Below are 26,102 nucleotides of genomic sequence, written 5' to 3' on the forward strand. Positions count from 1 at the left end.
CTAGTTGCACAATCTCATCTATCTTTATGATGTCCTAGTAATATTTCGATAGAAATATTATATTGTACTATAAGTCCACATAGCAATGCGCTATCATTCCTGGAAGCCTTAATAATTCACTGTAAATTTCTACCTTGGAAGAACAAAATCCTTTTGATTCTTCTCGTCCTAAATTCCACTACAGACGCTTTTTCATATACCCCTTATTATCCTTCTTCGCCTTATACTGCTCTACATCTACTAAATCTATAAACAGTTTTTCTGTAGAAAAATCCTATAGGTTATGCAATGTTATATTTAATCTCTGTATCCAGTTATAATCTTATCCCTTTCCCTAAATCAAACCCCTATAACCCCTATTAATCATTTAGGAGATTTAACGATTATTGACTTTAAATCCGCAAATCCTTCCTACAATCTACCTTTCACAATCACACTCATTTAACATATTCATTACTTTTTAATTAATAACTCTGACACACATATAACACATTCACTTGCAACAAAATAATTATCACACATCTCTATTATCATTATTTACTTATATTCTATCTACATCATCCCTGCTAACTATATACTATCACAATACAACTTCTTGCCGTATTAAACACTCCGTCTTCTTAAATCACATAATCTATTACTCTATTACTGCCTTGGAAAATGACCTAAAATATTCATGCAAAATGCTCATCAGTTGCTCCGTTGCTAAACTTTACTTTCCGCCCATTCACCACAGCATGTTAATCATTATTTCATTCTGGCATCAACTTCCATCAAATAGTAGGACTTAGATGTCAATAATTATCAATTATATAATGAAACTTCTAAGTTTAAACTTTAAGAACTTCTGTGTTAAATCGAACGCTCTTTAACTAATTAATATATTGTATTTTATAATTAATTTTTTTTAATTATCTACAAAGTGTGAATGCTGAATCTTGCAACTAGAACTGTTTTTATTGGTTATTATTAACTAGTACATATTAGGTCCTCTATTGTATATTGCAACGATTATATTCATCATGCCAGCAATATGAATTAAAGATAATGATGATATCTCATTACAAAAAATATTTAAACTATGTATATAATATAGCACTATTATTTATACACTAAATTCGCCAAGTATTGCGACTCAGCTTATATTTCATAATTTATTATCATAAAAAACAGACCATTCAATTCGCGGAGAAGAAGTCATTTTCAGCATATTATCTAAACTACAATCCTAATCATTGTATCAATTGTCTTCTACTATTTCAAATAACAGATACTTTATCAAACAATGTGATGACATATATTAAAATTTTTGGATGAAAAATATAATTATGACCTTACTATATCTTTATTTGGAATGCCTATGAAATGTATTAGTGCTATGCGCGTGGTCACTATGTATGAGATAAATACGCCACTCCATTATCAGGAATGAGCTAGCTAGCTTGCTGTAGGGCTTCATAAAGATGCTAGTTGGATATATAATTTCTTTCAAATGTACCTCCTAAAATATGATCACACGAAATCAGATTTGTAGAAGTTGAATATAGAGAATTGCGTGAAACAAATAATCCATAATATCCAACTGGAAATGTGCCTTATATAAAGCATTTAACGTGTTAATAATTAGTATATATACCATTGATGATACCCGTGAAATGTATAGTGATACACACATATTAAATTCCCATTCAGGATCTGGCGATGTATGTTTTTTATAACGGAACTAAATTATTTTATGACTCGCCATCCTATATTAAAAATTCTTATGACATTGTGATAGGAGCTACGCACATGGAACAATCGCCCAATCGCCAAACCATACTGCTAACAGATTGCTAAATTTATGCCTAGTTGGATTATAATTGTGATACGAACTTTGAACTTGATTATACCACCCCTATCCATACTATTCAATGATACCCTTGCAAATTCATCGCAAAGTATCACGCATGTTATTAATAATATTTCAACGCATCAACTCTAAAGCATTTGATTGCTGCCAATATTATTACCCTAGCTATAACCAGTCCCGTATGTGTAGTACCGTTATAAAACAGATAAGAAGTTCCATAGTATCCAAACAAAACGTAATCACAATATAATTTGTGCATTGTAATTTAATACTAATATTCAGACATTATAAAATTTTGTATGTATTCAGTATCGTCGGTATCTTGACATTGGAAATAATGGTCTATATAGCTGTGCGGTATGTGGATTGATCAGACCATACACTACATACCCTATTTTCACCATAATATTGTCACAGTTACATTACAAAAATGAGCCCACATATAACAAAGGTAATTGCAATCTAATTTAGTGCGAACTATCAAATGATTCTGTTAAGAATTTAATTGATTGCACTAAATTGATTATGTCCGATGGCAAGGGTATACTTGCTGCTGACGAATCCACTGGTACAATTAAGAAGAGGTTTGACATGATAAATTTGGAAAATACAGAGGAAAATCGCGTTAAGTATAGAAATTTACTTTTTACAACACCTTTATATAATCAATACATTTCCGGTGCAATACTGTTTGAAGAGACTCTCTTCCAGAATGATCCCAATGGAAAACCATTTGTCGAAATACTCAAAGAGAACAAAATTATAATTGGCATCAAAGTGGATACCGGATTGGAGTTAATTCCTAATACCGATGAATACTTTACCAAAGGGTTGGACACCTTGTCTACTCGCTGCAAAAAGTACTATGAAGCTGGAGCTAGATTTGCCAAATGGAGATCAGTAATCTCGATAGATCTCAAAACGTCCAAACCTTCAATGCTATCAATAAATACTGTTTGTGATGGTTTAGCTAAATATGCAAGTGTTTGCCAAGCAAATGGCCTCGTTCCCATTGTAGAACCGGAAATTCTCGCAGACGGCGATCACTCAATTGAAACATGTGCTATTGTTACAGAGAAAGTCCTATCAGTGCTATTTAAGTCCCTTTATGACCATGGAGTGGTATTGGAAGGGACAATACTCAAAATCAATATGGTTACTCCTGGGTTTGATTCTAAAAATAAAAGCTCATCTCAGGAAATAGCCTACTTTACCACTAAGGCATTGTTACGTACGGTACCGCCTGCTCTAGGTGGTATTGTATTCCTTTCTGGAGGCCAATCAGAAGCAGATGCTACGGTGAATTTGAATTCGATAAACAGATTAGGATCGTTCCCATGGAAGTTATCTTTCTCCTACGGCAGGGCATTACAAGCATCATGTATTAAGACTTGGGCCGGCAAGACTGATAATGTGTCTAAGGCTCAACAAGTATTTTTACAAAGAGCCAAGGAAAATAGCATGGCGTGCCTAGGCGAATTTAATGATTCTGAAGTTGAAGATGCATCAAAAGACACATTATTTGAGAAAAGATACGTCTACTAACTTCAGTACCACATTATAATTACTCATTTCATACCTAATTTCATTCATTATAGTCGTACAATTAGAAATTTCATATTATGGCCGTCATGCTCCCCATTAGCCACTAGCCATTTTAGTATTCTATTGTTGGAATGTGTCAGATTGTGACTCAACTAGAGCACTTTAAATATGTTAGTAGAATCTCTTGAAAACATTTCAAACTCAGCATTCCCCTTCGAGCTGCGAATGCGATTGCAAAGTTTCATAGAGGACAGACTCATATTTATATCCTCTCAAAGCGCATTTATATCTTACAAGAATGACCTTATATTTGTTACTCGTCTTCTTGATCCATCCATTATTACGAATTTTGACCAAAATTCCCCAAATATTGCCGCGTATCCCCTTGCTAGGACGAGCTGTGTACTGAAGACATCCCATTTATCAGAATGCGGTCACTTGAAATGCAGTTGCATAAAGCAATATGGAAATTTATCTAATTTTGTATCAAACGGCAATGTTTTGGCATTATATTTTACCAGCAATTTGATAGTCACTTACAAGCTCACATGGTTACCCATACGAGATTCGTCTGATGACATTGGATTGGATTTGACAAAAAATTTAGAATTTAAGGTATGTTATAACAAATATTTAGGCCAAAAGGGCTGCTCTAACTTGCATTGCATTGGATGATTCAGGGGATTATTTGGCCTGTAGTTACTTTGATTCCACCACACTGGTCTACAATTCCGATAATGTTTATCGCAAGTTTAATGTAAAGGATGCTGTATCACTCATGAGATTTCACGACGCATGCTTATTTTGTTCGTCAAATCAAGGAGATATCTACATCTACTACCTTGCTGAAAGCGTTATAAAATTGTTCCAAGGGCATAATTCCAACATTTCCGATTTGTGCTTCCTTTCCTTCAACAACACAAGCGGATTTCTATCATCTTCTTTCGACTCTATCGTAAACCTTTATTCAATGGATCGCAACATAAGTTTGGAATCTTCAAAATGTGATCACCAAGTCCCCCTTAAGCAATTCCTCTTTTCCAATCCAGTAATAGGCATCACTGTACTGAATACAGAGTTATACGAAAAAAACTTCGACACCAAATCTCCCTGGCTACTATTAGCAGTCACCGAGAGTTATTCATTTGAACTTATAGATCCCATAACAACTATAACACTAAAGGTAAACGCTAATAAAATGCAGAAAGTAACATCTGGATCTAACAGTGCCAAACGTGTATTCTTTTGCAATAATTTTTTTGTGGTTTTTACTAGCTCTTTTGAACTGGAATTTTACGACATCAAAACATTTGACCTTCTTTACGGCATGTGCTGCAACTTTGACAAGTGTTACTATGCTAGAATTCCACCCACTAACTTCGTTACAGAAAACCTAGATTGCCCTTTTTTACTTGTACTCAATGGAGACGAAAAGGTGCGATTGGTGTCCACTAGTGGGTACAATATGCAGATTACACTGTACAATCATCCAGATGTAGTGCTTACGGCCGATATGTTAGGAGGTTAGTCATTTCTAATTAAGAATTTATCGCAACCGGGTCCAAGGATGGTACGCTAATCATTTACAACTTAATACAGCGCAACAAGATTAACACAATTTGTGCATCGCAAAATAGCATCGTATCTATAGTACTATTTAAGCAAACAGGAAGTGTGAATTTTGTAACAGCAGATCTTGAAAATATTGTCAAAATATGGTCAAATGATGGGACATTATTACACATAACTGTGGCTCACAGTAAGACTGTGAATCACATCGCAATTTCTCCAAATCATAAGGTACCAATACACTCAATTAGATCATAGCAACTGCGAGTTCGGATAAGATTGTTAAACTGTTTAATAACAAGTTGGAATTGTTAGGTTCGTGCAAGGGTCATTCCAAATCAGTAAATCATTCCATATTTATCGAAAAAGACATGCTTCTGGTAACTGCTTCCAATGATACTCTTGTTAAGTGTTGGAATGTCAAGTCTTTTGAATGCATAAAGACATTTCAGGTACCATGTTGTTAACCTAGGGGCACGACAATCCGGTATTGGTTATTACGCAGCTCGATGATTATTACATTGCATCAGCTGATGTGACGGGAATTATCAAAATTTGGAACCTAAGAAATTCACTTTGTGCCCACACTCTCCAACCTCATGCGAATAAGGTAATTTATCCACTCCTTAAATGCGTTTTGTCTAATGTAATACAGATTTGGTACATGGGTTTGCACTCACGGTTTTTAGTGACTTGTAGCGAGGATGACTCAATCATTTTGTGGAAGTACACCGAAAATGCAAATACAATTCCCCCAAGCAAAGAGAGAATTCGGGATCAAACGGAAATTGATTCTCTATTGGCATCTAAAAACTATGTAAATGCCCTGTTTTTGGGCATAAAATTGGATATGCCCTCAAAGGCTCTAGAAATCGTTACCAAATTCTCAGAATTCATCATATTTAATCAATTTAGCGATGATAACTCATCAACAGATTGTTTTGTTGGTTCTAGTTTGATTAAACCTCTGTTAAACAAAATAATTAAAACGCGCGGTTCTAGCGAATTTGCCAACTTATTATCTTGCTTGTGCCACTTGATAAGGGTTTGTATTTCTAATGCAAAGTTATCAAACATTGGAAATTTATTCCTAAGTGAACTGCTAAAGCACTGCAACTTTGACGACCTAAATCTAGTGTCTGGTCACTTGCAATTGGGTGACCTAGCACTGCTGCAATCGAAGCATTACAATCGCATTTTTCACATGGCAGAGAAAGCGTGGCTACTGGATTTGTTGGTACTAGACTGCGGAGATTTGCAGGTTTCCAAGACAATGCACCATTTGAATCGGTAGCAACTAACCTAATTGATACTAGTCAGCCACGATAATTTATTTTCAGTGATTGACTGACCATTTGGTTTATTAAATGTTTACACTTATTATTACTCGATCTTCTACAACCATTAATTAATCGTTGGGAAAGTTGAAAACGGAGTTTAATTGTTAGAGGGTTTTAATGACGACCCGTGGCTTAATTGTTTCTTGGCCCATGTTATAAATATTTCCCGTGGCTATTGCGAGTTTCTCCCCTTTGGGATCGTAAGTAATTGCAGTCACTCCGGCGTTGAATGGACTTGTTTTCCAAAGTCTCTTCCTGGTGTATCCATCCCATGCACAAACTACGCCGTCAGCCCCGCCTGTTACAAATGTTCCATTTGGATGGAACGACGTGGCATCCACACTGTAAATTAACTCTTCAGCTGTGTCTTTATCCCTGTGGCATTTGAATACATATTGATTTCCCTTGCTGTCGCTCGAATCATCCAATAGTTCCCATGCCACCCTTCCTTCGATGGATGAGACGATGAATCCTTTCAAATCGGGGAAAATTGATAAACTACGGTACCGGTATTTAAGCACATTATCCCTCATTTTAGGCGTTTCAAATGCATTTAACCCAGCAGACAAATCGTAAATATAGATCTAAGTGCAGTGCTACCTACCCTTTTGGCTGAATCTGCAACCACCAAAGTATCCTTTACAAGGTCCATGCAACAGGGTTTACCGTGCAGGTTTGCCTGCAGAACTGCATTTAGCAAATTAGCTCTCAAATCATATAATCGGATAGTTTTATCCCACCCAATAGCTATCACAGTATCTATGTTAGTTGTTAATTACTTGTGCCCTTGTGATACTTAACACGGTGTATTGCAGCGTCATGCCTGCCGATTTTTGAAGAAACATTCTTATTTATATCTAAAAGTGAGAGAGTTTTGCTAATTCCCGCAAAACATATTGAAGAATCCTCTACAAAGTCGCAACATAGTATTGGACGGGAATCCGAATGTGACAATACAGCAGAATTGGATTCGTCATAAAGTGTTACTGACTAAATAACTACTGAGTTACCTTATCCCAAGAGGTGCAAGCTAAAATGTTGCGATTTTGAAAGGGAGAAAATACAAGAGATGATACTAGGCCCCCTTGATGGGCTAGGAGGGTTGACATACTGGCACCACGGCCTTGGCAACCAGGTGTTGTGATGTGCCTAGGGCTGTGCCATGGGTTCATCTGGGTCTAAAGACTTTTGCGCCGAGATTATCGATGTAAAACGGGCCATAAAAAGCAATATAAGGGAACTAGATCGGCAAATTTTGGCGGCTGAAAGAAATGCAAATGAACTGGTGCGGCGTATGAAGTATAAGCACGCCAACAATGATATCGAAGGGGCAAAGTCTCTTGCACAGGAAATCCAAAACAACAGAAAAGTTATGGCTAGCTTCAAATCTACAAAATCGCAATGTACACTTCTACTGTCAAAGGTCATAACTGCCCACTCCATGAATAAATTGACGGACAGTGTCAAAAAATCGTGTATATTATTGAAAAGGGATAACATGAACTTGGAAGAATTCCAGAAGATTTTAAACACTCTTGAGATGCACGAGACTCAGGATAGTATCAAACAGGAACTGATAGAGGAAGCTCTTGTAGGTAATAACTCATTTACATAGACACAAGTGGCAATTTTGAAGATATATTCAAGGAATTCAACCTATCAACAAATAAAAAACCTGTTGATGAAATGGGTGATTTTGAGCAAAGAGTTCTCAATCTCAATAGATAACATGACGCTCAGTGCCTAATTGCATTTAGGCGCCTAATAATTTTAGATATAATAATACAAGTGTCTATATTACTGCATGTGTGACAGTTTTTTGAAATTATATGTGTTTTTAACACGACTGATACCAGTTGGTATCAAATATATATATAATATATTATGTGGTGACATAAATTATTGCCTATTTGTCCAACATGCGCGAATGTCAAACTTGGAACAAATTGAGATCATTTATATTTTATAAAACTAAAAATTCTTATACGCCTAGGCCTATGATTTACAGTACTCTAATGCCCATTTCCACTCGTATTAGTTCTGTATGTGACAATCATAAGCGCTCATTTTCCACAATAAACTCGGAAAATTCAACTTCTATAACACCTAAATTTTTGAATACTGTAAATTGTGATGAAATCAAAATATTTAATGATATCTATGACCAGATGTCTGAGGAGGCATCCCGCAAACTCAATTTAATTAATGAATTAAAGGCAAAACACTCGAATAAAATTATTGACAACGTTAGTGTAGCTTCCATATTGGGAGGTAATCAATGTGTTATTTAGGCCTAAGGGGAGTATTTGCCTTGGTGACTGATACATCACAGATTGACCCGGATAAGGGGATTTTGATACATGGTTTGTCAATCAGAGAACTGCTTGACAAGTTACCAAAACCAACAAACGCTAGCTATCCACACACTGAAGCTGTATTCTGGTTTTTGCTCACAGGTATAACATTCATTCATTGTATAGGTAAAATACCGACAGTGGATAAGGCACTGGAATTCTCAAAGGCATTGAACAAGTTAGGCATAGTACCGAAACACGTTTATTCGGTGCTAGATTCGTTACCAACTAATGCACATCCTATGATGCAATACGTGGTGGCGGTATCAGCCTTGCAAACAGAGTCAATTTTCAAACATCAACACTCATTGGGCAACCTCAACAAAAATACCTATTGGAAATTTTACCTACAAGATGCACTCTCACTAGTAACACATTAATCATTTAGATGGCAAAGAGCCTACCTATAGTGGCATATATTTACAACCGTACATTCATAAATCACAACATAAAGGATGGCCAGGGAATGATACTGGATCCTCAATTGGATTATTCATCAAATTTATCAAAACTATTGGGACTAACATCCCCAAGATCAGAGGATATGCTTAGATTATATCTAGCAATTCATTCCGACCATGAAGGTAAGTACTGTTTCATGTTAGGAGGCAATGTATCAGCACACTCAGCTCATACCATTGCTAGTGCTTTGACTGACCCTTTTCTTAGTATCTCTGGCATGTTATCGGGGCTTTCCGGTAATTAAATAGCACATATAGGCCCATTCCATGGTCTAGCAAATCAGGAATGCATTATATGGCTTATGAATTTGCAAAATAAGTTAGGAGGCACTGAACCCACGAATGAAATGATTACAAAAATTGCCAAGGCATTTAATATTTTATTTAGGATACTCTAGCTAGAGGACAAGTCATTCCTGGCTATGGTCATGCGGTTTTGAGGATTCCAGACCCCAGGTACACCAATTAATTTTATCAATTAATGAATTTATCGAATGTGACATAATTTAGACATGACGTGATGGTAGAATTCGCCAAAAAACACATGAAAAATGATCCTCTGTTCAAGTAATGACTCAAAACATTTAGACTGCTTGATGTTTGCCTGAAATGTATTCCTCAAGTGCTAATGGACACAAGTAACTCATGTGTCACGTAGATAAGGTAAAATGCCCCCACCCTAATGTGGATTGCTCCACAGGCGTCGTATTAAACCACTTTGGCCTCAATCACCCTGAATTTTACACCGTTCTATTTGGATTATCCCGTTCCATGGGCGTGCTAGCCCAAATAGGTAAGGCTATGCTTATCTAGTATGGTCCAGAGCGTTGAATATGCCCATCGATAGGCCGAAGTCTTGCACTCTGAACCACCTGTACAATATGCTCAAATGAAAAGATACGGCACATACTACGCGTAACTTTGCTATGGCCACTTGAGTGTACACGTGATATTGACCATCACACCTAATTGACATGTAATACTTGCAAATATGTCCTGTCTAGCTTACAGTGCTACTGACCACTACGCCTAATTATTCACCCCAGCTCCAGTACATATCATACTTGCCAATATGTCCTGTCTACTTGTGTTATAGTAGGAACGTAGTATAAGGTCAAGGCAAAATTGGGTGGTGTGTTAGGGGGATCTATGCAATTGATGTTACATCATCCCTTCTAATGTGTAATAATTATTCATGCCAGCATACCAATTAATAGCATTAATATTCAAATTGAGCACGTTGTTCAATTTTATCGCACTGTGCAGGGTATACCTAGCGTCATGATAGGCATACAATGTACAATTTCCACTGGCCGACAAGTATTGCCAATCCACCGTTGTATACAAACGGCATCCTACTCGCCCAGTTAAGATTGGCAATGTGACAATCGGAGGAAACAATCCAATCGCAATACAAACTATGACTAGTTCCGATACGGCCAACGTCCCGGACACAGTGGACCAAGTACGTAGCTATTAAGGCAGATTCTACGCTGCGCTGATGCAGGCGCTAGCATAGTTAGACTGACGGTTCAATCCCCCCGAGAGGCGAAAGCATCACATGAAATTAAGGATAGATTACTGGCCATGAATTGCCACATACCATTGGTTGCGGATATCCATTTCAACCCAAAGGTACGTACAAATTGAACCAGATTGCACTGCTTGCTGCAGATGTTTTTGACAAAGTGAGGATCAACCCAGGCAATTTTACAGATGGCAGAAAGACCTGGGACAATAAGGTGTACAACACTGAGGCCGAGTTTTTAGAAGGAGGAGAAAGGATTAGACAAGTAACTAGATTGCCGTTAAATAGGATGTTGCGCCGCTTATTGAGAAATGCAAGAGATTGGGCCGAGCTATAAGAATTGGCACCAATCATGGGTAAGGCGCGTATTAATTCTTGTTCATTATTTGTGCACTGCAGCGGCGCAACTCAACTACAGCTTTAACACAGGTCCCTTTCCTCGCGTATCCTCAGTTACTATGGAGATACACCTAGGGGGATGGTGGAATCTGCACTTGAAGTTGCAAAAATTTGCGTGGAAATGGACTTTCACGATATTGTATTCTCCATGAAATCGTCCAACGTCAATGTAATGGTTCATTCGTATAGACTATTGGCCAGTGAAATGTACAAACGCGGATATAATTACCCAATACATCTAGGTGTTACTGAAGCCGGGTTGGGTAATCACTTCTATTGATTTAGGAACTGATGGGCGGATCAAATCAACCCTGGGAATTGGATTGTTGTTGTTAGATGGGTTGGGCGATACAATCAGAATGTCACTTACAGAAGATCCGTGGCACGAAATCGCTCCTTGCAAACAGCTTTTAAATCATATATCCACGCTCAGAACCAAAAAGGTGGAAGATTTCGTCGAAATGCATCGTGATTTCACAAATATCGCACGCAGGAATTTGGATTACACCCAGAACAAAATTGGCGATAACATACTAAATAAGGATGGAACAGTTGCAGTTAGTACGCCTATTAGTGAATTTGCTGATCCCATTAATTTGTACAATTCATTAGGCTTGGAACTGGTTAATGGGATTCCACGAAAAACCCTAAACAGCGCAGACATGATATACATCCCCAGCCTAAATCCACATTCTTTGTCCTATGGAAGGACATTTAAGGAGCTAGCGGAAGCGGGCGTATCACTACTGGCAAATTACGACGATCTGATCAAGTATAGAATACCCCAAGCCATACCTCTAATAGATCTGGACTCTCCAAACCTATCGACTAATTTTCAATGCATATCTGATTTAAACCACAGGGGCCATTTTGCCATGAGAATTCGTGGAAACGAAGATATTCACACGTTTAAACAAAATTCAAAGCTAAACCCCTCATTCTTTGTGGTTGATCTCCCCATAGATGGCGACATAATTTCCACCCATCGTAGGGTGATGAACATTGTTTGCGAATTGGAGTTATCTCAGCCCATAATATTCTACATACCTCGACAATTGGTATACAATGGTTAATCCAGTGCGGAATAATACCTATTACACTGGCGGCATCAGCACCGTTGGTGGACAAAATGGCTGAGGGATTACTATTGCACATAGATAGTGTCAGCTCCTCTAGGAAACTAGCATTGGATATCCTTCAGGTAATTATCCATTCAATTAACATCCCCAATGGCATAATTCTAATACAGGGGGCTAGAATGAGAAGCTTCAAAACTGATTTTGTATCCTGTCCCTCATGCGGCCGCACACTTTTCGATATACAGGTACTTAAACACTGAATCAGGATACAACTAAGAAAATAAAGGAGCGAATGGGCCACTTACCCGGAGTTACTATTGCTGTTATGGGATGTATTGTCAATGGAATCGGAGAAATGGGCGATGCGGACTTTGGCTATGTAGGCGGCGCGCGTGGGAAGGTTGGCCCCTTGCCCATTCAGGTTGATTTGTACAAGGGGAAGGAACTGGTGGAACGGTCTGTTCCTACAGAGAAGTCCTTTGACCGCCTAGAGCAGTTGATCAGAGTAAATTAGGCGACATTTAGGAAAGTGGACGGTGGGTAGACCCACCCGGCTAACCAACAAATGCAATCATGTTTGTAGGCAATCATGCGTGTAGGTTTATTTAAATGGAGAAATGCAGCTGAAAATTGTGAAATAATTGACCATCACCCTAGTACATTTGTTAGCGTATTTCTCTAAGTCCTCTACAGAGTGTAAATTAATAGACAAATTAGCTACAATCTGCGTCTAATTACCATCCAAAACAAAAGTAGAGAGTTAGGGATGGAGGATCCAGGAGGTGAAAACGCCAAAGGAGAAAAAAAACCCAAAGGTGGCTAGCGCAGCCTTGGGAAGCGATTTGTGGGCCTTAACCCACATGTGAGATCCGTCACAAATGGGCCTGGCCTTGGAAAACTTACACCCACACATGACCCTTGTGCCATCATGTTGAGCTGCGTACATTACCGGTTTGAAAGCTAAATAACAGGCTGCCTACCTGTGCCTTTGTGAGACCCATCACACCAGGGTTGAGCTTTACTGAGCCCGCATGAACACCACCAGTAAACCTACTTAAAATTTTGTTTACTTGGTCCCTTTTGACTTTTACCACCAAGGGATCGGTGAGAGAACTCGAGGGAACGGGATCGTGTGGCCACCAGTCAAACCAAGGCATTGGCCGTGTTACACAGAGCCGCACCACAGCCCCTCACCTCAACTCACTACCTACACCTACGCAAAACGCCCCCTTGTAACGTACAGAGGGCGACATAGTAGTAAAATTGATATGATAATCCACTAATTTGGCCCTACTCAGAATTTAATTTGCCTTGAGCTTTTCTTCCAGCTCCTGTACGAGCTGGTCGTTGGTAAAAGACGAGAACTTCCTGATCAACTTGTAGACTTCCAGCTGCATTAAATTTGCCAGTTTTTCAACACTCTCAGCGTCCACCTGGGTCCTCTCCGCCTCGGAGGTACCGCATCCGGCTTTACAATTTAGGCCTAATTGAGGGGAAACTAAAAAACTAAATATGTAGATACGCAATAAATGAAATATAACACATATGACTTACCTGGTATATCGGAGGGCCAGATGGGCTTACCCATGCGGACATAGGCGTGACCAGGGTTCAATATGTTAGAGTAGCGGGGAAAGATCTTCTCCGTACCATGAATAGCTAAGTGGGATAGCAATTACCACAGGGAACGATCGGATACCCATGCTCTAGGGCTAGCCGGAAGAACCCGTGCTTGAATGCCTTGAGCTTGCCGTCGCGAGACCTGGTGCCCTCTGGGAAAATGATGAGTGAAATTCCAGTATCTAACCTACGTTTGCAGGTGTCAAACAATTCGGTCAGATTTTCCTTAATTGGTATTTTTTTGCCTGAATGAATCACAACATACCATCAATGTAATGAAATCTAACAGGGACGTTACCCGATAAGGGTAAGGTTATATTGCAAAAAGGGATCTTATGTAACGAATCCTTGTAGACAAAACCATATTGAAACCTCAACAAACATGATATAATGAATGGGTCTATATGTTATGGAGGTTTGCCTGCGTTAGAAATGTGGTTGAATATGTAGATGGCAGGGCCTCTGAAAGTATTTTCATCAGATTCCATCTTGCACGTAATGTAAGGGTTGAAAAGTACTGGTACTAGATCAACTGAAAATTACTGTAGACATAGCCAAAGACAACGATAGATAGCTGAGCTTTGTAAAAGTAACTGGGATTGTAGATATAGAATGGGAATAACAAGACTACGTTAATCAATGATAATATAGGAACCAATATACAACCGATGAAACAGCCCAAGTAGAAGTGGAGACTGGCTAAAATCTGTCTAACCCTCATCTTCCATCAAACATAGGGCTCCCACTATCCGCACACTAAAGCCCATCTCCCCACTACTGTTTGATATTATCTGCACATTCCGGACCTAAAATTCTAATAACCACAAATAGTAACTATCGAATTGGCATCTTCACAATCCTAAATAGTAACTGACATTATTAACTACTTGTAATGCCGGAATTAGCGATTACATGCTTGAAACACATATTTTGTAATGAACACATTGGAAGCAACCAGTCCCAAGCATTCGCTCAAAGGGGCAAATTTTGACAGTAAAACACTTCTAACACAGATAACTCCGATTATGCACCCCTCCCCGCCTACTCCACTTGGGTCATACCCGAGCCCTCCGCCATTCCCTCTAAAGGCAGTGACCACGACATACCACGTATTTCACCCCTGACCTAGCGACGAAACCCCTTACACCTTATAATTTATTTCTAGAGAATTTAAAGGACCCCTCTTGCAAGGATGTTGTTGTTGCTGTCAAAAGGTACCTATCGACGCCATTTAGACTCTCTCTAGAGCTACCGGTCAATTGCCGCACCGAAACTGCTAAGTTAGTCCATGAGTTTTTGAATGCCAAATTCCTGGAATTGATCAAGGTGCCATTCCCTTTACTCAGACCACCGCCTTTTCCGCCCCTTGGGCCCATCATGACGTAAGCGAAGGGTTGGAAAAGTTTACTCTCCAAAAAATTTACCACAAGTAAATCAAAAATCATATAGCATCTTCCAAATGGACAAAAACGATGCTGTTCTAGACAAATACATACACAAACGTCTTAAAGTCCTTAGCTGGATCACATTGCAACATCTGGATGTACCCACTACACTAAATTTCAATGCATTGGACAGCGCCATTAACCACCTACAGAAGATCGATAAATTTAAGGTAGTCAAACAGTCATTCAGGCTCCGCTGGATAAGATTACCATCATCATCAACACCTGTAAAATACTAACGCAAGCCCTGCAAGGCACAAAACTTAGCCCTAATGATAAACCCGCGGCTGATCAGTTGTTGCCTTTGATGATATACACGCTCATACAAGCAAACCCCCCACGGCTTGCCTCAAATATCGCATTTATCCAGCACTTTCGACACCCCAAAAAACTTGTAGCCCAGGAGGCCTATGCCCTCACACAAATCTGCGCCGCCATAGAATACACCAAAATTCTAAACCACACACAAATCCAAGGCGTTACTCAACCTGAATTTGATAGGTACGTTGCAATTCATCAACAATTTCTATTGCTGATGTGAAATCACTTAGACTGTGCCAACAAATGTCGGAGCGTTATAATGAGGAGCTAGCAGATTCTGCAGAGGCGCTGGAGGATACTGCGTCAGTCATTTCGGATGCCCTTAGCGGATCAAAAGGCCACTCGGAATTCGATCATCTAACTTCTTGGCGCGGAAACTTCAAAAATCCCTTCACATTTCTGGTAAAAAGACCCTATTTCCTGAACCTTTTCAAGTCCGAACAGCCCTTCGACACCAAGCCAATTGAAGACTCAGTTTCTCATGAAAAAAATTCTAGCGTATTAGAGACACTAACACTTATCAAACAGACCCTCAACAGGGTAGATGTTGATGACTTTTCCCACGCAAATACAGATGCGCTTTGCCTAGACATGGAAAAGGTTCTGCACCAGCATTGCGCCCTAAGGCAGATGCGTAATGAATGTCTAGACCTCACCAAAAATTTGCTAGAGTCCCTCTCCCAATTGTAACAAACAGGGGCAACGGCCAGACTAGCTATAGCACATAATTATACATTGGCACACTTGAAGATGTTGAGGCTGTCTGATGCAGTCGAAACGATGACGCCTGGGATCAGAGGGTGGTAGGCCAGTTCGGTGATCTCTGTTTGGCCCATATGAAGGAACATCAACTGCTCCGGAATCCCCTTTTTGCCCTCTAATTTTAGCACTCGCTCACCCTTAGCTTCGGCCTCCACCGACAGGTCCCATATGCTTATGGAATCGTCCCTGGCGGCACACGCACACACAGATTGCTCTACTGGGTGCCAGCTCACGCTCTGAATGGCAATGGACTTACTGTAATTGCCTTATTGTGCCACATAAGCGTTGCCAATGGGACATCTGCATGCCTAATATCCCAAACAAATGCACCTCCGTTCTCTTCACCGCTCAGTAGCATCTCGCCTGGGTGAAAGGAGTGGAATTATAAATGTTATCGATTAATAAATTATCTGCCTCTCGCCGCGCAAATAAATGCTTACATTTATGCGGATTCCAGGATATTGAGTTAACGTCGTTAATTGGCTGGGAAGTAATGGTTATGGTCGGGCCAGTGGTGTTGCTTCTCAGGTCAAAAATACGGATCTGTCCATCGGCAGATGCCGTGGCAAATATTTGGTCGCTTTGATTGGCATTGGGCTGCCACTGAATATCCTCCACCGACTTTAGGTGCACATTGCCGTATATATCCGATAGGTCCCATCCACCTTGGATAGGCTTCCATAGTACTAGGGAACCACATGTATCCCCGGTAGCCAGCATGCCAATTGACCTGCGATTCCAGCCCACGGCATATCCCTCGTTACCATGAAGCTTGTTTGTAAACAACGGATTGGCCTTTTCCGAGCCACTGGCGTCTGTTTTTAATATAATTATTACCTTGATTTTCTAAGGCGAGAAGCTGCTTGCTGATGTCCCAAATATAGGAGTGGCCGTCGTCAGACATTGTACAAACAAGCTGACGCGCCTGGGGGCAGGCCCTAACGCGGTTCACAATGCCTATGTAAACAGCTACTGTACCCGGATGTTTGCTAACTCTGTACTGCATTTTTGGCCCAGCCAACAGGTCTGACTCATCTTTCTCCATTCTGTGCAATCCTACGCACTTTAATACATACAAAGAACAATTATCTACATCTTGCGCTTGTGTTCCGCAGACTAGATGGCACTGATGAGGGTATTCGCTTCTACACTAGATGGGCTTGCACATACAGCACCTAGATCATCTAATAGTATGTCAAATGACAAACAGGGCCAATCTAATTGTATGGAGTGGTACATGTCGTAGCAATCTGGAGAAAACTGCAACATTTCATCTGAATGATTCATTGCAATACCTGGATCAAGTTTCCTTATGTCATTTCTCCAAATTTCTAGGTCTTGTTCTCTGTTATCATCATCGCTGCTAGATTCTGTATTGCTCGCCATATCTTGTTGACATATACTGATAACCCTACACCTAATCCACTAAGGGCCAGTGCCTATGCTAATATAATAGCTTCACGACCATACCACCTCTGATCGCAGTTTATCCCATTTAGTACTGCTATCCAGTATATATTAAGGGCCATTATCGTGGCACTCATTATACAGTCTGCCATAATATAGACTTGCGATATACATAGACTGGGTTTAGAAATATATCACTGAGCACAAACTACCAGATCAATCAATAAGGGATAGTTTAATAGGCATTCTTATTAATGTAGAGCTAGTGACTAAGTGTACTATACTATATGAATAAATATCTCTGAATAATGACTGTTTTACAGTCCCAATATCCTAGTGTTCATTCTTATTATGGATCATAGCCTTTTTCTATGCAATCATATTATTTAAACTATTTACATCAGCCAATCCTAGATATAGACAATTCCATACATAGCAGCGCTGTGCGATATTACCCTACACACTATCGACCCATATTGATTGATATAAAAATGGACTTATCCACCTTTTCAGTAACTCTAACTGGGACTAAAGATTCAGATATAACCATAAATATTTCAATCAATTCCAAGCTTTTTCAATGTATCTCATATACTCACTTAGCCACTAAGGACATTGATGATTTTTACCTACTACATGATACTCTGCTTGATAGGCATTTACTTAATCTGATTTAGAAAATTTGCAAGTTTGGCAGAACCTCCACCAATTGAATTGTTCCAGGGGAACCGTGAGCGATTCAAAACTACTCTGCAGGAATTGGAGTCATATTTTAAGGCAACTTAATGTTTAATTTAGGAACTATTCTACCGACTGGACGTTATCTATGATGATTTTTTTCTGGAATTCTGCGGGCTTAAAAACCATTTAATCCCCAAATCAATACAAGTAAGCCTTTCCTTATGTAGTCGCAATTTGTTAACTCGCTACCGCCGAGCCAATATATGCTAGGGGTGTCTAACGCTATTGTAATCCCAAATCTCCTAATATTGGCTTATGAAGACCAAACTAATATTTCAAAATTTGGCTGTATGTGGTCGATTTTCGAACCAGATGTGCTGGGCTGCATCCAGCTCTATACCTTCGGTAACCCATTCCTAATGCCAGATCATACAATAATAACCAGCCTAACTAAACTAGAGGAACACCTCTTCGAGTATAAGGTACTTTGAATATTTACGCAGATAAGGAAGGTGATTGTTACACAAGATCATAATCAGTTGATTGTTGGAAGAGGCGACGGACTAGTCGATATTTATCACTTTAGTCCCCTAAAGAAATTGGTAAAAACCACCACCATCAATGCCCATTGCCAGGCCCTAGTCCTACTGTCATTATGTCATGAAAAGATCTACACCGTTGGCTACGATAACTCCCTTCGCATAAGCAATTGTAAGTTTGAGCTTACCTAGTAACTGGGTCTATTGAGAAAGGGGGGAATCTCACAAATAGACTGCAGGGAGACAAGATCATTACGGCTGCAATGACACCAGAAATGATCGTTTTTGGAACTTTTGAGAACAACATAATCATGTACGCTGTTATACCAGGAGAGCTGCCAAAATTTATTGCCACCTTTCATATCGGCGAGCACGTGCCAATACACACAATTATTGCGCAAGGAAGCTACATATTTGTATCTCATGGTAATTATATTACTTGCTTTCTGGTAACTAAAAATTCAACATCAAAATGCGTAATGTTAAGCGATAAAGAATCTCCAGCATATTCGCTGATTGTAAAAATTGCAGAGAAGATCCTGTTATCGGGACACGATAACAAGATCTCCATTTGGTGCTTGAAGACTGGGAAAATCCTCTGCTCATGGTACACAAATACTTCCAAATTGCACACCCTTAAACTTATTGAAGATGATTCGTTGCTTTGCGCCGGGGCAAATAACGGCGAATTTAAGGTTAGCACGTGCCAACTTAGCTGTGGGAGATTCCGAAGCTTAATGACATTGCAAATGCCAAATCTTTCACCTGCGCTGGCTAAACAGCCCCAAACGCTTAATAAATGTTGCTTTGTAATTACCACTTTTTGTAAAACAATTAACCCTCTAATTATACACAGAAATTAGCCGCTATTGCTGTGTTATTAGTATATCAATAAAATAGGGGTCTGCATAAACCTTTAATTACCTTGATTATGCTCAAGCATCACTGTATGCCCGATGTTTTCTAATACATTTGCCACATCGACAGCAAAATTTGAGGGGCCCATATAACTGACTGGATGTTTTGCACAGTAAGCCTGTCCCGAGCGATCTGGGCGCTCCACATGATCGGCTGAATGATTTACATGACTGCCAGAAATTGAATTAATTAATAAGCTCTTGTACAAAAGGGCAGATGCTTTGCGTCGAATCCATTCGGCCGACACACGATCGCCCACTTCATTTTGGAGCCAGCAGTCCAACAACTGCGGCGTGATCGTGTGGTATATTAATGAAGAGATTTTGTACTGACTAATTAGCTCAGGATCCCTAGTATCTGGGAGTAATTGGCCAACCTGTGTAACTATGGCAGCCTACCGTAATGGCCAGGTAATGAGTGAGGGTGAAACCCATGGGCAGTCGGTAAAAATTATAAGCCATTAAATAACACAGTACATTAATCAGCCCTAGATAGGCCGGAACTTTACCTTGTGGGCTCAACGAATTCAAGTAGTCTGTGGTACAAGTATCAATTATCCATCTATGTGATAAGCAGGCCAAACGATTTAGCATTGAGAGATTATTACCTGATGGCAGTGGATGAATATATGCCAAATTTCCTAAGCGCCATCGTTATGTGATAAAAATCAATCGCGCCCGGCTTTTTATCTATATTCACAAATTTTGATATCAGTGCGAATAGAGATTGATGTTGAAATTTGTAATCTGTATTAACTATAAGAATAACCAGCAAAAGAATTACATATCAAAGCTATACAATTCTGACTAAGTTTAAAACGGTCCGCTTTAGCCAGCAAATAATCCCCAACTGTAACAAAGTAATCATACATGAATTAAAAATGACCTACTGTTGTATATGCAGACGTGATAAGGCATTCAAAGAATTTGAGAACGTTTGAGGGGCAACAAATTTTACATTGGCATGTAAATAATTGGATTTAATCATTCTGCACACAATGTCTGCAATGATATAAAATTGTCCGTAGATTCCATAGAATAAATCACCGCCAATATCTATAGCTACATTGTGTTGCTCGCTAGAACAAATGTGCCGCTCTACTGACCTGTATATGCGATAAATAATCTGCTTAGATTTAACAACTTTGCCACATTTTGTTAGTCTAATCTCATCCGTCGAGTAGTCTAATTCAAATGCCTTAGCGAAACTAACCAGTGAATTCGTTAGTTTCTCACACTTTTGCATGCTAAATTCTTCATCGACTTCCTTGGACATTGTATTAAACTCAATTCCAAACTTTGATACTACATTACTATACATAATGAGATCAATACCATCCAGTTTGAGTTGTGTTAAAAGCTTAAAGTATTGCGCTAGTACTATTGACCACATATTGATTTTGAAATCCAGGTCTACAACACTATCCACTAGTGCATTTGTGACAGGAAAACACCAACTTAAAACGTTGGCTAACAAGGAAAGTTGCTGTAAATCTTCAAATCTGCCAATGCTGCACTGAAACATATTTATATCGTAAGTACCGTGTGTTAGTACAAGTAACAAAATTTCACTGATCTTAGAAGTTTCCCACCCATATTTTACTAGGGAATAAGTTAAAGTAACTGTGTCCAAAGGCGTAAATTTGTTTACACAGCCTTTTGATTGCACCAAAATGAACTCAATTACCCTATCCAACAGCTGAATATCAATACCTTTACTCCTGCAAATGTGAGCAATGTGCGCCATGAGGGATAGGGTGTTTGGGTTGTAAAATGGAATTCTAACTTTAGATTCTTGCGTATTTACTCCTGCAAATGAATTGAGTAGTTCCGTTATAAATACTTCATTACACCGACCCATCCTAAGGTGGGAAGATATAAGGATTGCGATTTGGTAAGGGTATATCACCGTTATGAGCTTCAAACATTGCTGCTCTAACGAAAATAGGGTAAATTTAAGATTGCCATCTTTAGAAATTTGATTAACCAAATCATAACCACTATCAATGGAAATAAAATCTAATGAGTTTGGACATTCCAGTAAGGTGTATAAATATGACTTGCTGAAAGTATGGTAAATGTTGACAATGTCCCTCGTAGAAGCAAATTCTGCGCAAATTCTCACAATTGTCTCGTTTATGTGGCTTAATTTTTTGGGCAACAATGCCACGTCTACTGAATATGAACCTTGGAAATTATTTAAATAGTCTTTTACAACACTGCTCAGTTTTTCATACTCAGACAATAACTTTCTCAATGATTTGTGCTGTATACTGCAATGTGTAACCAAATTTATACACCGTACCCTGCTCAGCAACAATGACATATAGTGCCCAACCCAGCCCATATACCCCTGTGTATAGCCGGTCATGTTGGTGTCATGGGTGACACCAAAGGGTCATATTTCACCTATTAAATGCAAACCGCTTTCAAAATATGTTAAATATATTGTGTTAAACAAATACTTTCTCAAACTATCACATTTTAACGCAACAAGTTCATCCAGAAGTCCAAATTGCACCAGTCGTTTGACATGGAAGTCACATTTGCAAGTGTTATTACACAAAATCAGAGAATCTGATTTTGTCACTTTCGATGTGGAGTACACAGGTAAGTCAATAATCACTAAGGGCTACATGTAAAGGATGAAAGGTTCATTGGCGTGTCTAAATGTTACCAGGCCCACTCCGTTGGTGCCAAAACTTTCATGCCCTGCCAACTTGGTCTTACCAGTGCTAAATTCAACCCAGACACTAACGCCTGGGAAATCACCCCTTCCTCAATATACATCTACCCGAGCCAGGACCGCAATTTCCAGGTCAGTACCACGGCACTAAATTTCCTAAGGGATAATAACTTTGATTTCAACCAATGGGTTAACCATGGAATAGGGCATCTCACACCTATGGTATTAAATAAATTAATGCAGCAGGAAAATGAGAAAAAGAACTCGATACTCTCCAGAATTAACGAATTAGAGCAATTAAAACAAAATTCCACCAAGTCAGTGGACAAAACACCCACTTCATTTGATTTATCCAGTATTCCAGATGAGAAAGATCGAGTAGTGGCCGTTGCTGTTATCAAACAAGTGGAAGAGTGGATCCAGAATGACGACCCCAAGCCACTGGAAATCAGTATGGACAGTGCATTCCAGCGCCTACTTATGCATACAATCATTGGACACGAGTTTCCTACAGTTTTCAGCCACTCAATCAAGAGGGAAGATCAGAGAATGCTTTGTGTCTACAGGTGGGCCTCATAGTTACTGAGATCCCAAGACGAAGTATACCGGGAGCAAATGAATGGTTTACAGCTAGAGCTTGACAATCTGGCTGAACAAGTTGGCATTAGAACGTTGTTAGATTGCATTGCTGAATGTAACAAGATCGTAGTTGGACATAACTGTTTTTATGACATCTTGCACATTTACCAGTACTTTTACGGGTACCATTCACACTAATTCAGCGATTTACCCGAGTCAATTGATGAATTTAAGCGTATATGGATCAAGAAATTTGCGCAAACTTTTGACACTAAATACATTTCTGAATGCCATCCAACCCTTTCCTCGCTCCAACTCCCCTCCACGCTGAAAGGTTTGGTTGTATATGAGTTAGGACTGTTTGAGTACATGTGTGCCGTGGAATCATCGCAAAAAGATAAGACAAAGCTACAAATCAACACGCTACCTAACACCAAATGGATTTACCCTGTTTGCATGCGGGGACTGATGGATACAGTGTGCCACAGCGTTGATGATTTGGAAGATAAGAGCCATGATGCTGGTTACGACAGTTTGATGACTTGCATAATATTCATTCTACAATCCAATTATATCTTAAGGGAACAAAACTCCCAGACCACCAAGCTGAGTTCAATTGGGGACACTATGTCATTAGCTCTTAATCGCATACGGTATGTATTATCGCCATGACCTAGACTGGTGAAAACACAGCCGAATATGATTTATCTGAATGGCTCAGAAACAGACACCGTTCGCCACTTTTACATGTGCAATTTCCCTAGCAACTGGAAGAAGTGGGAGATAATGAAGGTATGTATACGGCGATTCAGGCATTCTCCCCGGTGTGGATATCAATACATTGGATCAATGAGACTTCCTGTTGGATTGTGGCCAGAAACGATGAAGATGTTAGAAATATCTCTCTGATTTACAAAATGCAGAAGAATCCTCCCTACAGGTGATTGCAATGTTATACAGCTTGTTGACCTACGAGGAATACTCACAGAGCGTCAAACCTAATGGAGATGGATAGCCAGTTTTAATTTTGTTAATTATTCAGTCGTGGATTTTTATATTAGTAGCTAATATGTATTGGTTAAGGTATTTGCCTCCTGTAGAATAGTTTGGAGGTAGGTGGGGTCTTGGTATAATCGGCCTGTGGTACCTGGTGTGATGCCTCCTAAGCAAGACAATGCGAATCAAAAATCCCTGGAAAAGGCGAAGCAAAAAATCTTAGAAGACAAGACCTTTGGGCTTAAAAACAAAAACAAAAGCAAGGCTGTACAAAAGTGAGCTAATGAACGTTACTTAGACACATAAAAGGTCTGCAACAACAAATAACTGGAAAACCTGCACCAGACAGCGCCAAATGGCAATCACAATTGCACAAGGAGAAGGAAGAGAAGAAGAAGCAGGAACAGCATAAAGCATTGATCCAATCTTTGTTTAGGGGTAACGTAATTACGTGATTTAGACACTAAAGATATCAAAAATTTATCTAAAAATGCCGCGAAACAGACATATGACCCCAAAAAAAGTCGAATGGACCAAAAAATCGACTATTATATTGACCAAAGATTGCAGAAGCAATCTGATTCATCCATGAGCACTGAATTGAGTTTCGAAACTGATATTGTCTGCAAGCATTTTACTGAAGCAATTAAATCAAATGTAATATTAAATTATCAATTTAGAAATATGGATGGTTCTGGGTTTGCCCAAATGGAGGAGATGATTGCAAGTATCGCCATTCATTACCCAAAGGTAATCCACATAATTACCTAGATTATGTTTTTCCAGACGAGCAAGAGGTGGTGGAAGAGGTTAATGAGACTCTGGAAGACAAGATTGACAGGGAACGACATGAACTAGTGACAAATGGAGAATTACTGACCCTCGATGTTTTCTTGAGATGGAAAGAGGGTAAATCATCTGGCAAAGATGATTCCGCAACAAAACTTACCACCGGCAAAGATCTTTACATCTTAGATCCGAGGTAATCATCTGTGTAATAAAGCTTATTTATGGATGATGACAAGGCCGTGGACGGACTTGGTTACGGCGAAAATGCCAATTTTGATGAATTTGCTGCAGAGAGTCAAGATGGTTTAGATGCAGTGGCCTGTGGGCCAATAAATGCCGACTTATTCACCAGCTTCGAAGGGATGTCTCTTGAAGAGTAATTGTTGTTTTCTATAAATGTGTAACATACAATAGACATATAAGTTATATATATCACCCCTAATCAATATATATTGTTATATATACGTATGTGAAATGATATATATATATATAATGATTATATTGGTGTACATACAGAAATTTCCTTGATAAAGGCACAGAATTACGGGAAATGGAACGTTGTATACTCTACATCTATTTGTTGTGATTCCCCATTGATTTTTACCTCATTTTCCAAAAAATTACAATACGATTATTTTAGCAGTAAATGCTCATTTTAAATAGGTGGTCCATGACTTAGAAAAAACTGCCAATTATTTTGAGAAAGATCAGTAAATAATATGGCATGATGTCGTAAGATGAGATTATAATCATAGCCTAGGGTTGTTAAATATAGGATAAGCTAATCAGTATATATCTACTTAACAATGTTATGGTTAATGCCGATCAACAGATGATTTTGACCAAGTTTTAGGTTCAGGAAATTAATGATTATTACATATTTATGGCAGATATATGTATATATAATCATATTTATATAAATTGACAAATTCTAAAAATTATGTGTCCACAATATATATGACTGTGCCCATTATATTGTGATATCATATCACACAAATTATTTATACATTCATCAAATAAAATACTACGCATGCATAAAATAAAGATACAATTATAATACTCACTCAGTTTATCATATATGCAATAACGAGTAGTGTAATACATAGGCACGTATATAATACAGTGCGCTGATTATTGTCTTTTGTGGGGAATCACAACATCATTCATATCATTAATTTTACCATTTTGACACAACCCATCGATCCTATTCCCACAAAATCAGTTGTGCATCCA

General features: G+C 39.0%; 15 protein-coding genes across 15 annotated transcripts; 9 read left to right on the forward strand and 6 right to left on the reverse strand.

Moving 5' to 3' along the window:
- On the forward strand, positions 2,283–3,397 carry BMR1_03g01800 (fructose-bisphosphate aldolase, class I; the record flags this gene model as incomplete). Its single annotated transcript, XM_021481978.1, has 2 exons — positions 2,283–2,303; positions 2,324–3,397. 2 exons carry the CDS (start codon positions 2,283–2,285, stop codon positions 3,395–3,397), a joined length of 1,095 nt encoding a protein of 364 aa, XP_021338550.1.
- A 168-nt stretch (positions 3,398–3,565) lies between these two features.
- On the forward strand, positions 3,566–6,260 carry BMR1_03g01805 (UTP13, TBL3, U3 small nucleolar RNA-associated protein 13; the record flags this gene model as incomplete). Its single annotated transcript, XM_021481979.1, has 7 exons — positions 3,566–4,012; positions 4,035–4,580; positions 4,602–4,920; positions 4,941–5,197; positions 5,218–5,418; positions 5,439–5,576; positions 5,622–6,260. 7 exons carry the CDS (start codon positions 3,566–3,568, stop codon positions 6,258–6,260), a joined length of 2,547 nt encoding a protein of 848 aa, XP_021338551.1.
- Positions 6,261–6,410: 150 nt separating this feature from the next.
- On the reverse strand, positions 6,411–7,478 carry BMR1_03g01810 (cell cycle arrest protein BUB3; the record flags this gene model as incomplete). The annotated part of the gene is made up of 4 exons (XM_012793518.2): positions 6,411–6,890; positions 6,911–7,065; positions 7,086–7,296; positions 7,317–7,478. The coding sequence occupies 4 exons, from the start codon at positions 7,476–7,478 to the stop codon at positions 6,411–6,413; spliced, it is 1,008 nt and encodes a 335-aa protein (XP_012648972.2).
- Positions 7,469–8,034, forward strand: BMR1_03g01815 (charged multivesicular body protein 2A; the record flags this gene model as incomplete). Its single annotated transcript, XM_012793519.1, has 2 exons — positions 7,469–7,901; positions 7,922–8,034. 2 exons carry the CDS (start codon positions 7,469–7,471, stop codon positions 8,032–8,034), a joined length of 546 nt encoding a protein of 181 aa, XP_012648973.1.
- On the forward strand, positions 8,226–10,014 carry BMR1_03g01820 (citrate synthase; the record flags this gene model as incomplete). Its single annotated transcript, XM_021481980.1, has 11 exons — positions 8,226–8,577; positions 8,598–8,762; positions 8,787–9,028; positions 9,049–9,244; positions 9,266–9,358; positions 9,380–9,489; positions 9,510–9,577; positions 9,632–9,688; positions 9,710–9,759; positions 9,780–9,914; positions 9,935–10,014. The coding sequence occupies 11 exons, from the start codon at positions 8,226–8,228 to the stop codon at positions 10,012–10,014; spliced, it is 1,548 nt and encodes a 515-aa protein (XP_021338552.1).
- Positions 10,317–12,685, forward strand: BMR1_03g01825 ((E)-4-hydroxy-3-methylbut-2-enyl-diphosphate synthase; the record flags this gene model as incomplete). The annotated part of the gene is made up of 12 exons (XM_021481981.1): positions 10,317–10,388; positions 10,410–10,586; positions 10,607–10,756; positions 10,777–10,914; positions 10,938–11,005; positions 11,079–11,311; positions 11,334–12,106; positions 12,127–12,249; positions 12,298–12,372; positions 12,393–12,527; positions 12,549–12,632; positions 12,653–12,685. The coding sequence occupies 12 exons, from the start codon at positions 10,317–10,319 to the stop codon at positions 12,683–12,685; spliced, it is 2,061 nt and encodes a 686-aa protein (XP_021338553.1).
- Positions 12,888–13,284, reverse strand: BMR1_03g01830 (CDGSH iron-sulfur domain-containing protein 3 mitochondrial; the record flags this gene model as incomplete). Its single annotated transcript, XM_012793522.1, has 3 exons — positions 12,888–13,087; positions 13,108–13,177; positions 13,198–13,284. 3 exons carry the CDS (start codon positions 13,282–13,284, stop codon positions 12,888–12,890), a joined length of 357 nt encoding a protein of 118 aa, XP_012648976.1.
- BMR1_03g01835 (lysophosphatidate acyltransferase) lies at positions 13,429–14,468 on the reverse strand (the record flags this gene model as incomplete). The annotated part of the gene is made up of 6 exons (XM_021481982.1): positions 13,429–13,610; positions 13,682–13,786; positions 13,807–13,992; positions 14,013–14,147; positions 14,169–14,270; positions 14,291–14,468. 6 exons carry the CDS (start codon positions 14,466–14,468, stop codon positions 13,429–13,431), a joined length of 888 nt encoding a protein of 295 aa, XP_021338554.1.
- On the forward strand, positions 14,683–16,203 carry BMR1_03g01840 (Vacuolar sorting protein 9 (VPS9) domain; the record flags this gene model as incomplete). Its single annotated transcript, XM_021481983.1, has 8 exons — positions 14,683–14,740; positions 14,761–14,856; positions 14,877–14,961; positions 14,983–15,073; positions 15,094–15,176; positions 15,197–15,362; positions 15,383–15,693; positions 15,744–16,203. The coding sequence occupies 8 exons, from the start codon at positions 14,683–14,685 to the stop codon at positions 16,201–16,203; spliced, it is 1,350 nt and encodes a 449-aa protein (XP_021338555.1).
- A 38-nt stretch (positions 16,204–16,241) lies between these two features.
- Positions 16,242–17,661, reverse strand: BMR1_03g01845 (RRB1, GRWD1, ribosome assembly protein RRB1; the record flags this gene model as incomplete). Its single annotated transcript, XM_021481984.1, has 8 exons — positions 16,242–16,390; positions 16,412–16,511; positions 16,532–16,638; positions 16,716–17,090; positions 17,113–17,232; positions 17,254–17,425; positions 17,446–17,549; positions 17,571–17,661. 8 exons carry the CDS (start codon positions 17,659–17,661, stop codon positions 16,242–16,244), a joined length of 1,218 nt encoding a protein of 405 aa, XP_021338556.1.
- Positions 18,054–19,680, forward strand: BMR1_03g01850 (phosphoinositide-binding protein, putative; the record flags this gene model as incomplete). Its single annotated transcript, XM_021481985.1, has 9 exons — positions 18,054–18,264; positions 18,286–18,337; positions 18,360–18,459; positions 18,481–18,570; positions 18,591–18,768; positions 18,790–18,845; positions 18,867–19,074; positions 19,095–19,597; positions 19,618–19,680. 9 exons carry the CDS (start codon positions 18,054–18,056, stop codon positions 19,678–19,680), a joined length of 1,461 nt encoding a protein of 486 aa, XP_021338557.1.
- Positions 19,769–20,691, reverse strand: BMR1_03g01855 (hypothetical protein; the record flags this gene model as incomplete). Its single annotated transcript, XM_021481986.1, has 6 exons — positions 19,769–19,806; positions 19,827–20,196; positions 20,219–20,307; positions 20,329–20,381; positions 20,428–20,566; positions 20,589–20,691. The coding sequence occupies 6 exons, from the start codon at positions 20,689–20,691 to the stop codon at positions 19,769–19,771; spliced, it is 792 nt and encodes a 263-aa protein (XP_021338558.1).
- A 14-nt stretch (positions 20,692–20,705) lies between these two features.
- On the reverse strand, positions 20,706–22,166 carry BMR1_03g01860 (hypothetical protein; the record flags this gene model as incomplete). The annotated part of the gene is made up of 1 exon (XM_012793528.1): positions 20,706–22,166. One exon carries the CDS (start codon positions 22,164–22,166, stop codon positions 20,706–20,708), a length of 1,461 nt encoding a protein of 486 aa, XP_012648982.1.
- On the forward strand, positions 22,189–24,099 carry BMR1_03g01865 (CAF1 family ribonuclease; the record flags this gene model as incomplete). Its single annotated transcript, XM_021481987.1, has 9 exons — positions 22,189–22,429; positions 22,450–22,727; positions 22,749–23,071; positions 23,093–23,266; positions 23,288–23,418; positions 23,440–23,737; positions 23,762–23,876; positions 23,897–24,024; positions 24,045–24,099. 9 exons carry the CDS (start codon positions 22,189–22,191, stop codon positions 24,097–24,099), a joined length of 1,743 nt encoding a protein of 580 aa, XP_021338559.1.
- BMR1_03g01870 (Zinc finger CCCH domain-containing protein 11) lies at positions 24,240–25,249 on the forward strand (the record flags this gene model as incomplete). The annotated part of the gene is made up of 6 exons (XM_021481988.1): positions 24,240–24,355; positions 24,379–24,518; positions 24,541–24,737; positions 24,761–24,830; positions 24,852–25,062; positions 25,084–25,249. 6 exons carry the CDS (start codon positions 24,240–24,242, stop codon positions 25,247–25,249), a joined length of 900 nt encoding a protein of 299 aa, XP_021338560.1.
- Between the last annotated feature and the right edge of the window lie 853 nt (positions 25,250–26,102).

The sequence above is a fragment of the Babesia microti genome, chromosome III (genome assembly GCF_000691945.2).
Source record: "Babesia microti strain RI chromosome III, complete genome".
NCBI lineage: Eukaryota > Apicomplexa > Aconoidasida > Piroplasmida > Babesiidae > Babesia > Babesia microti.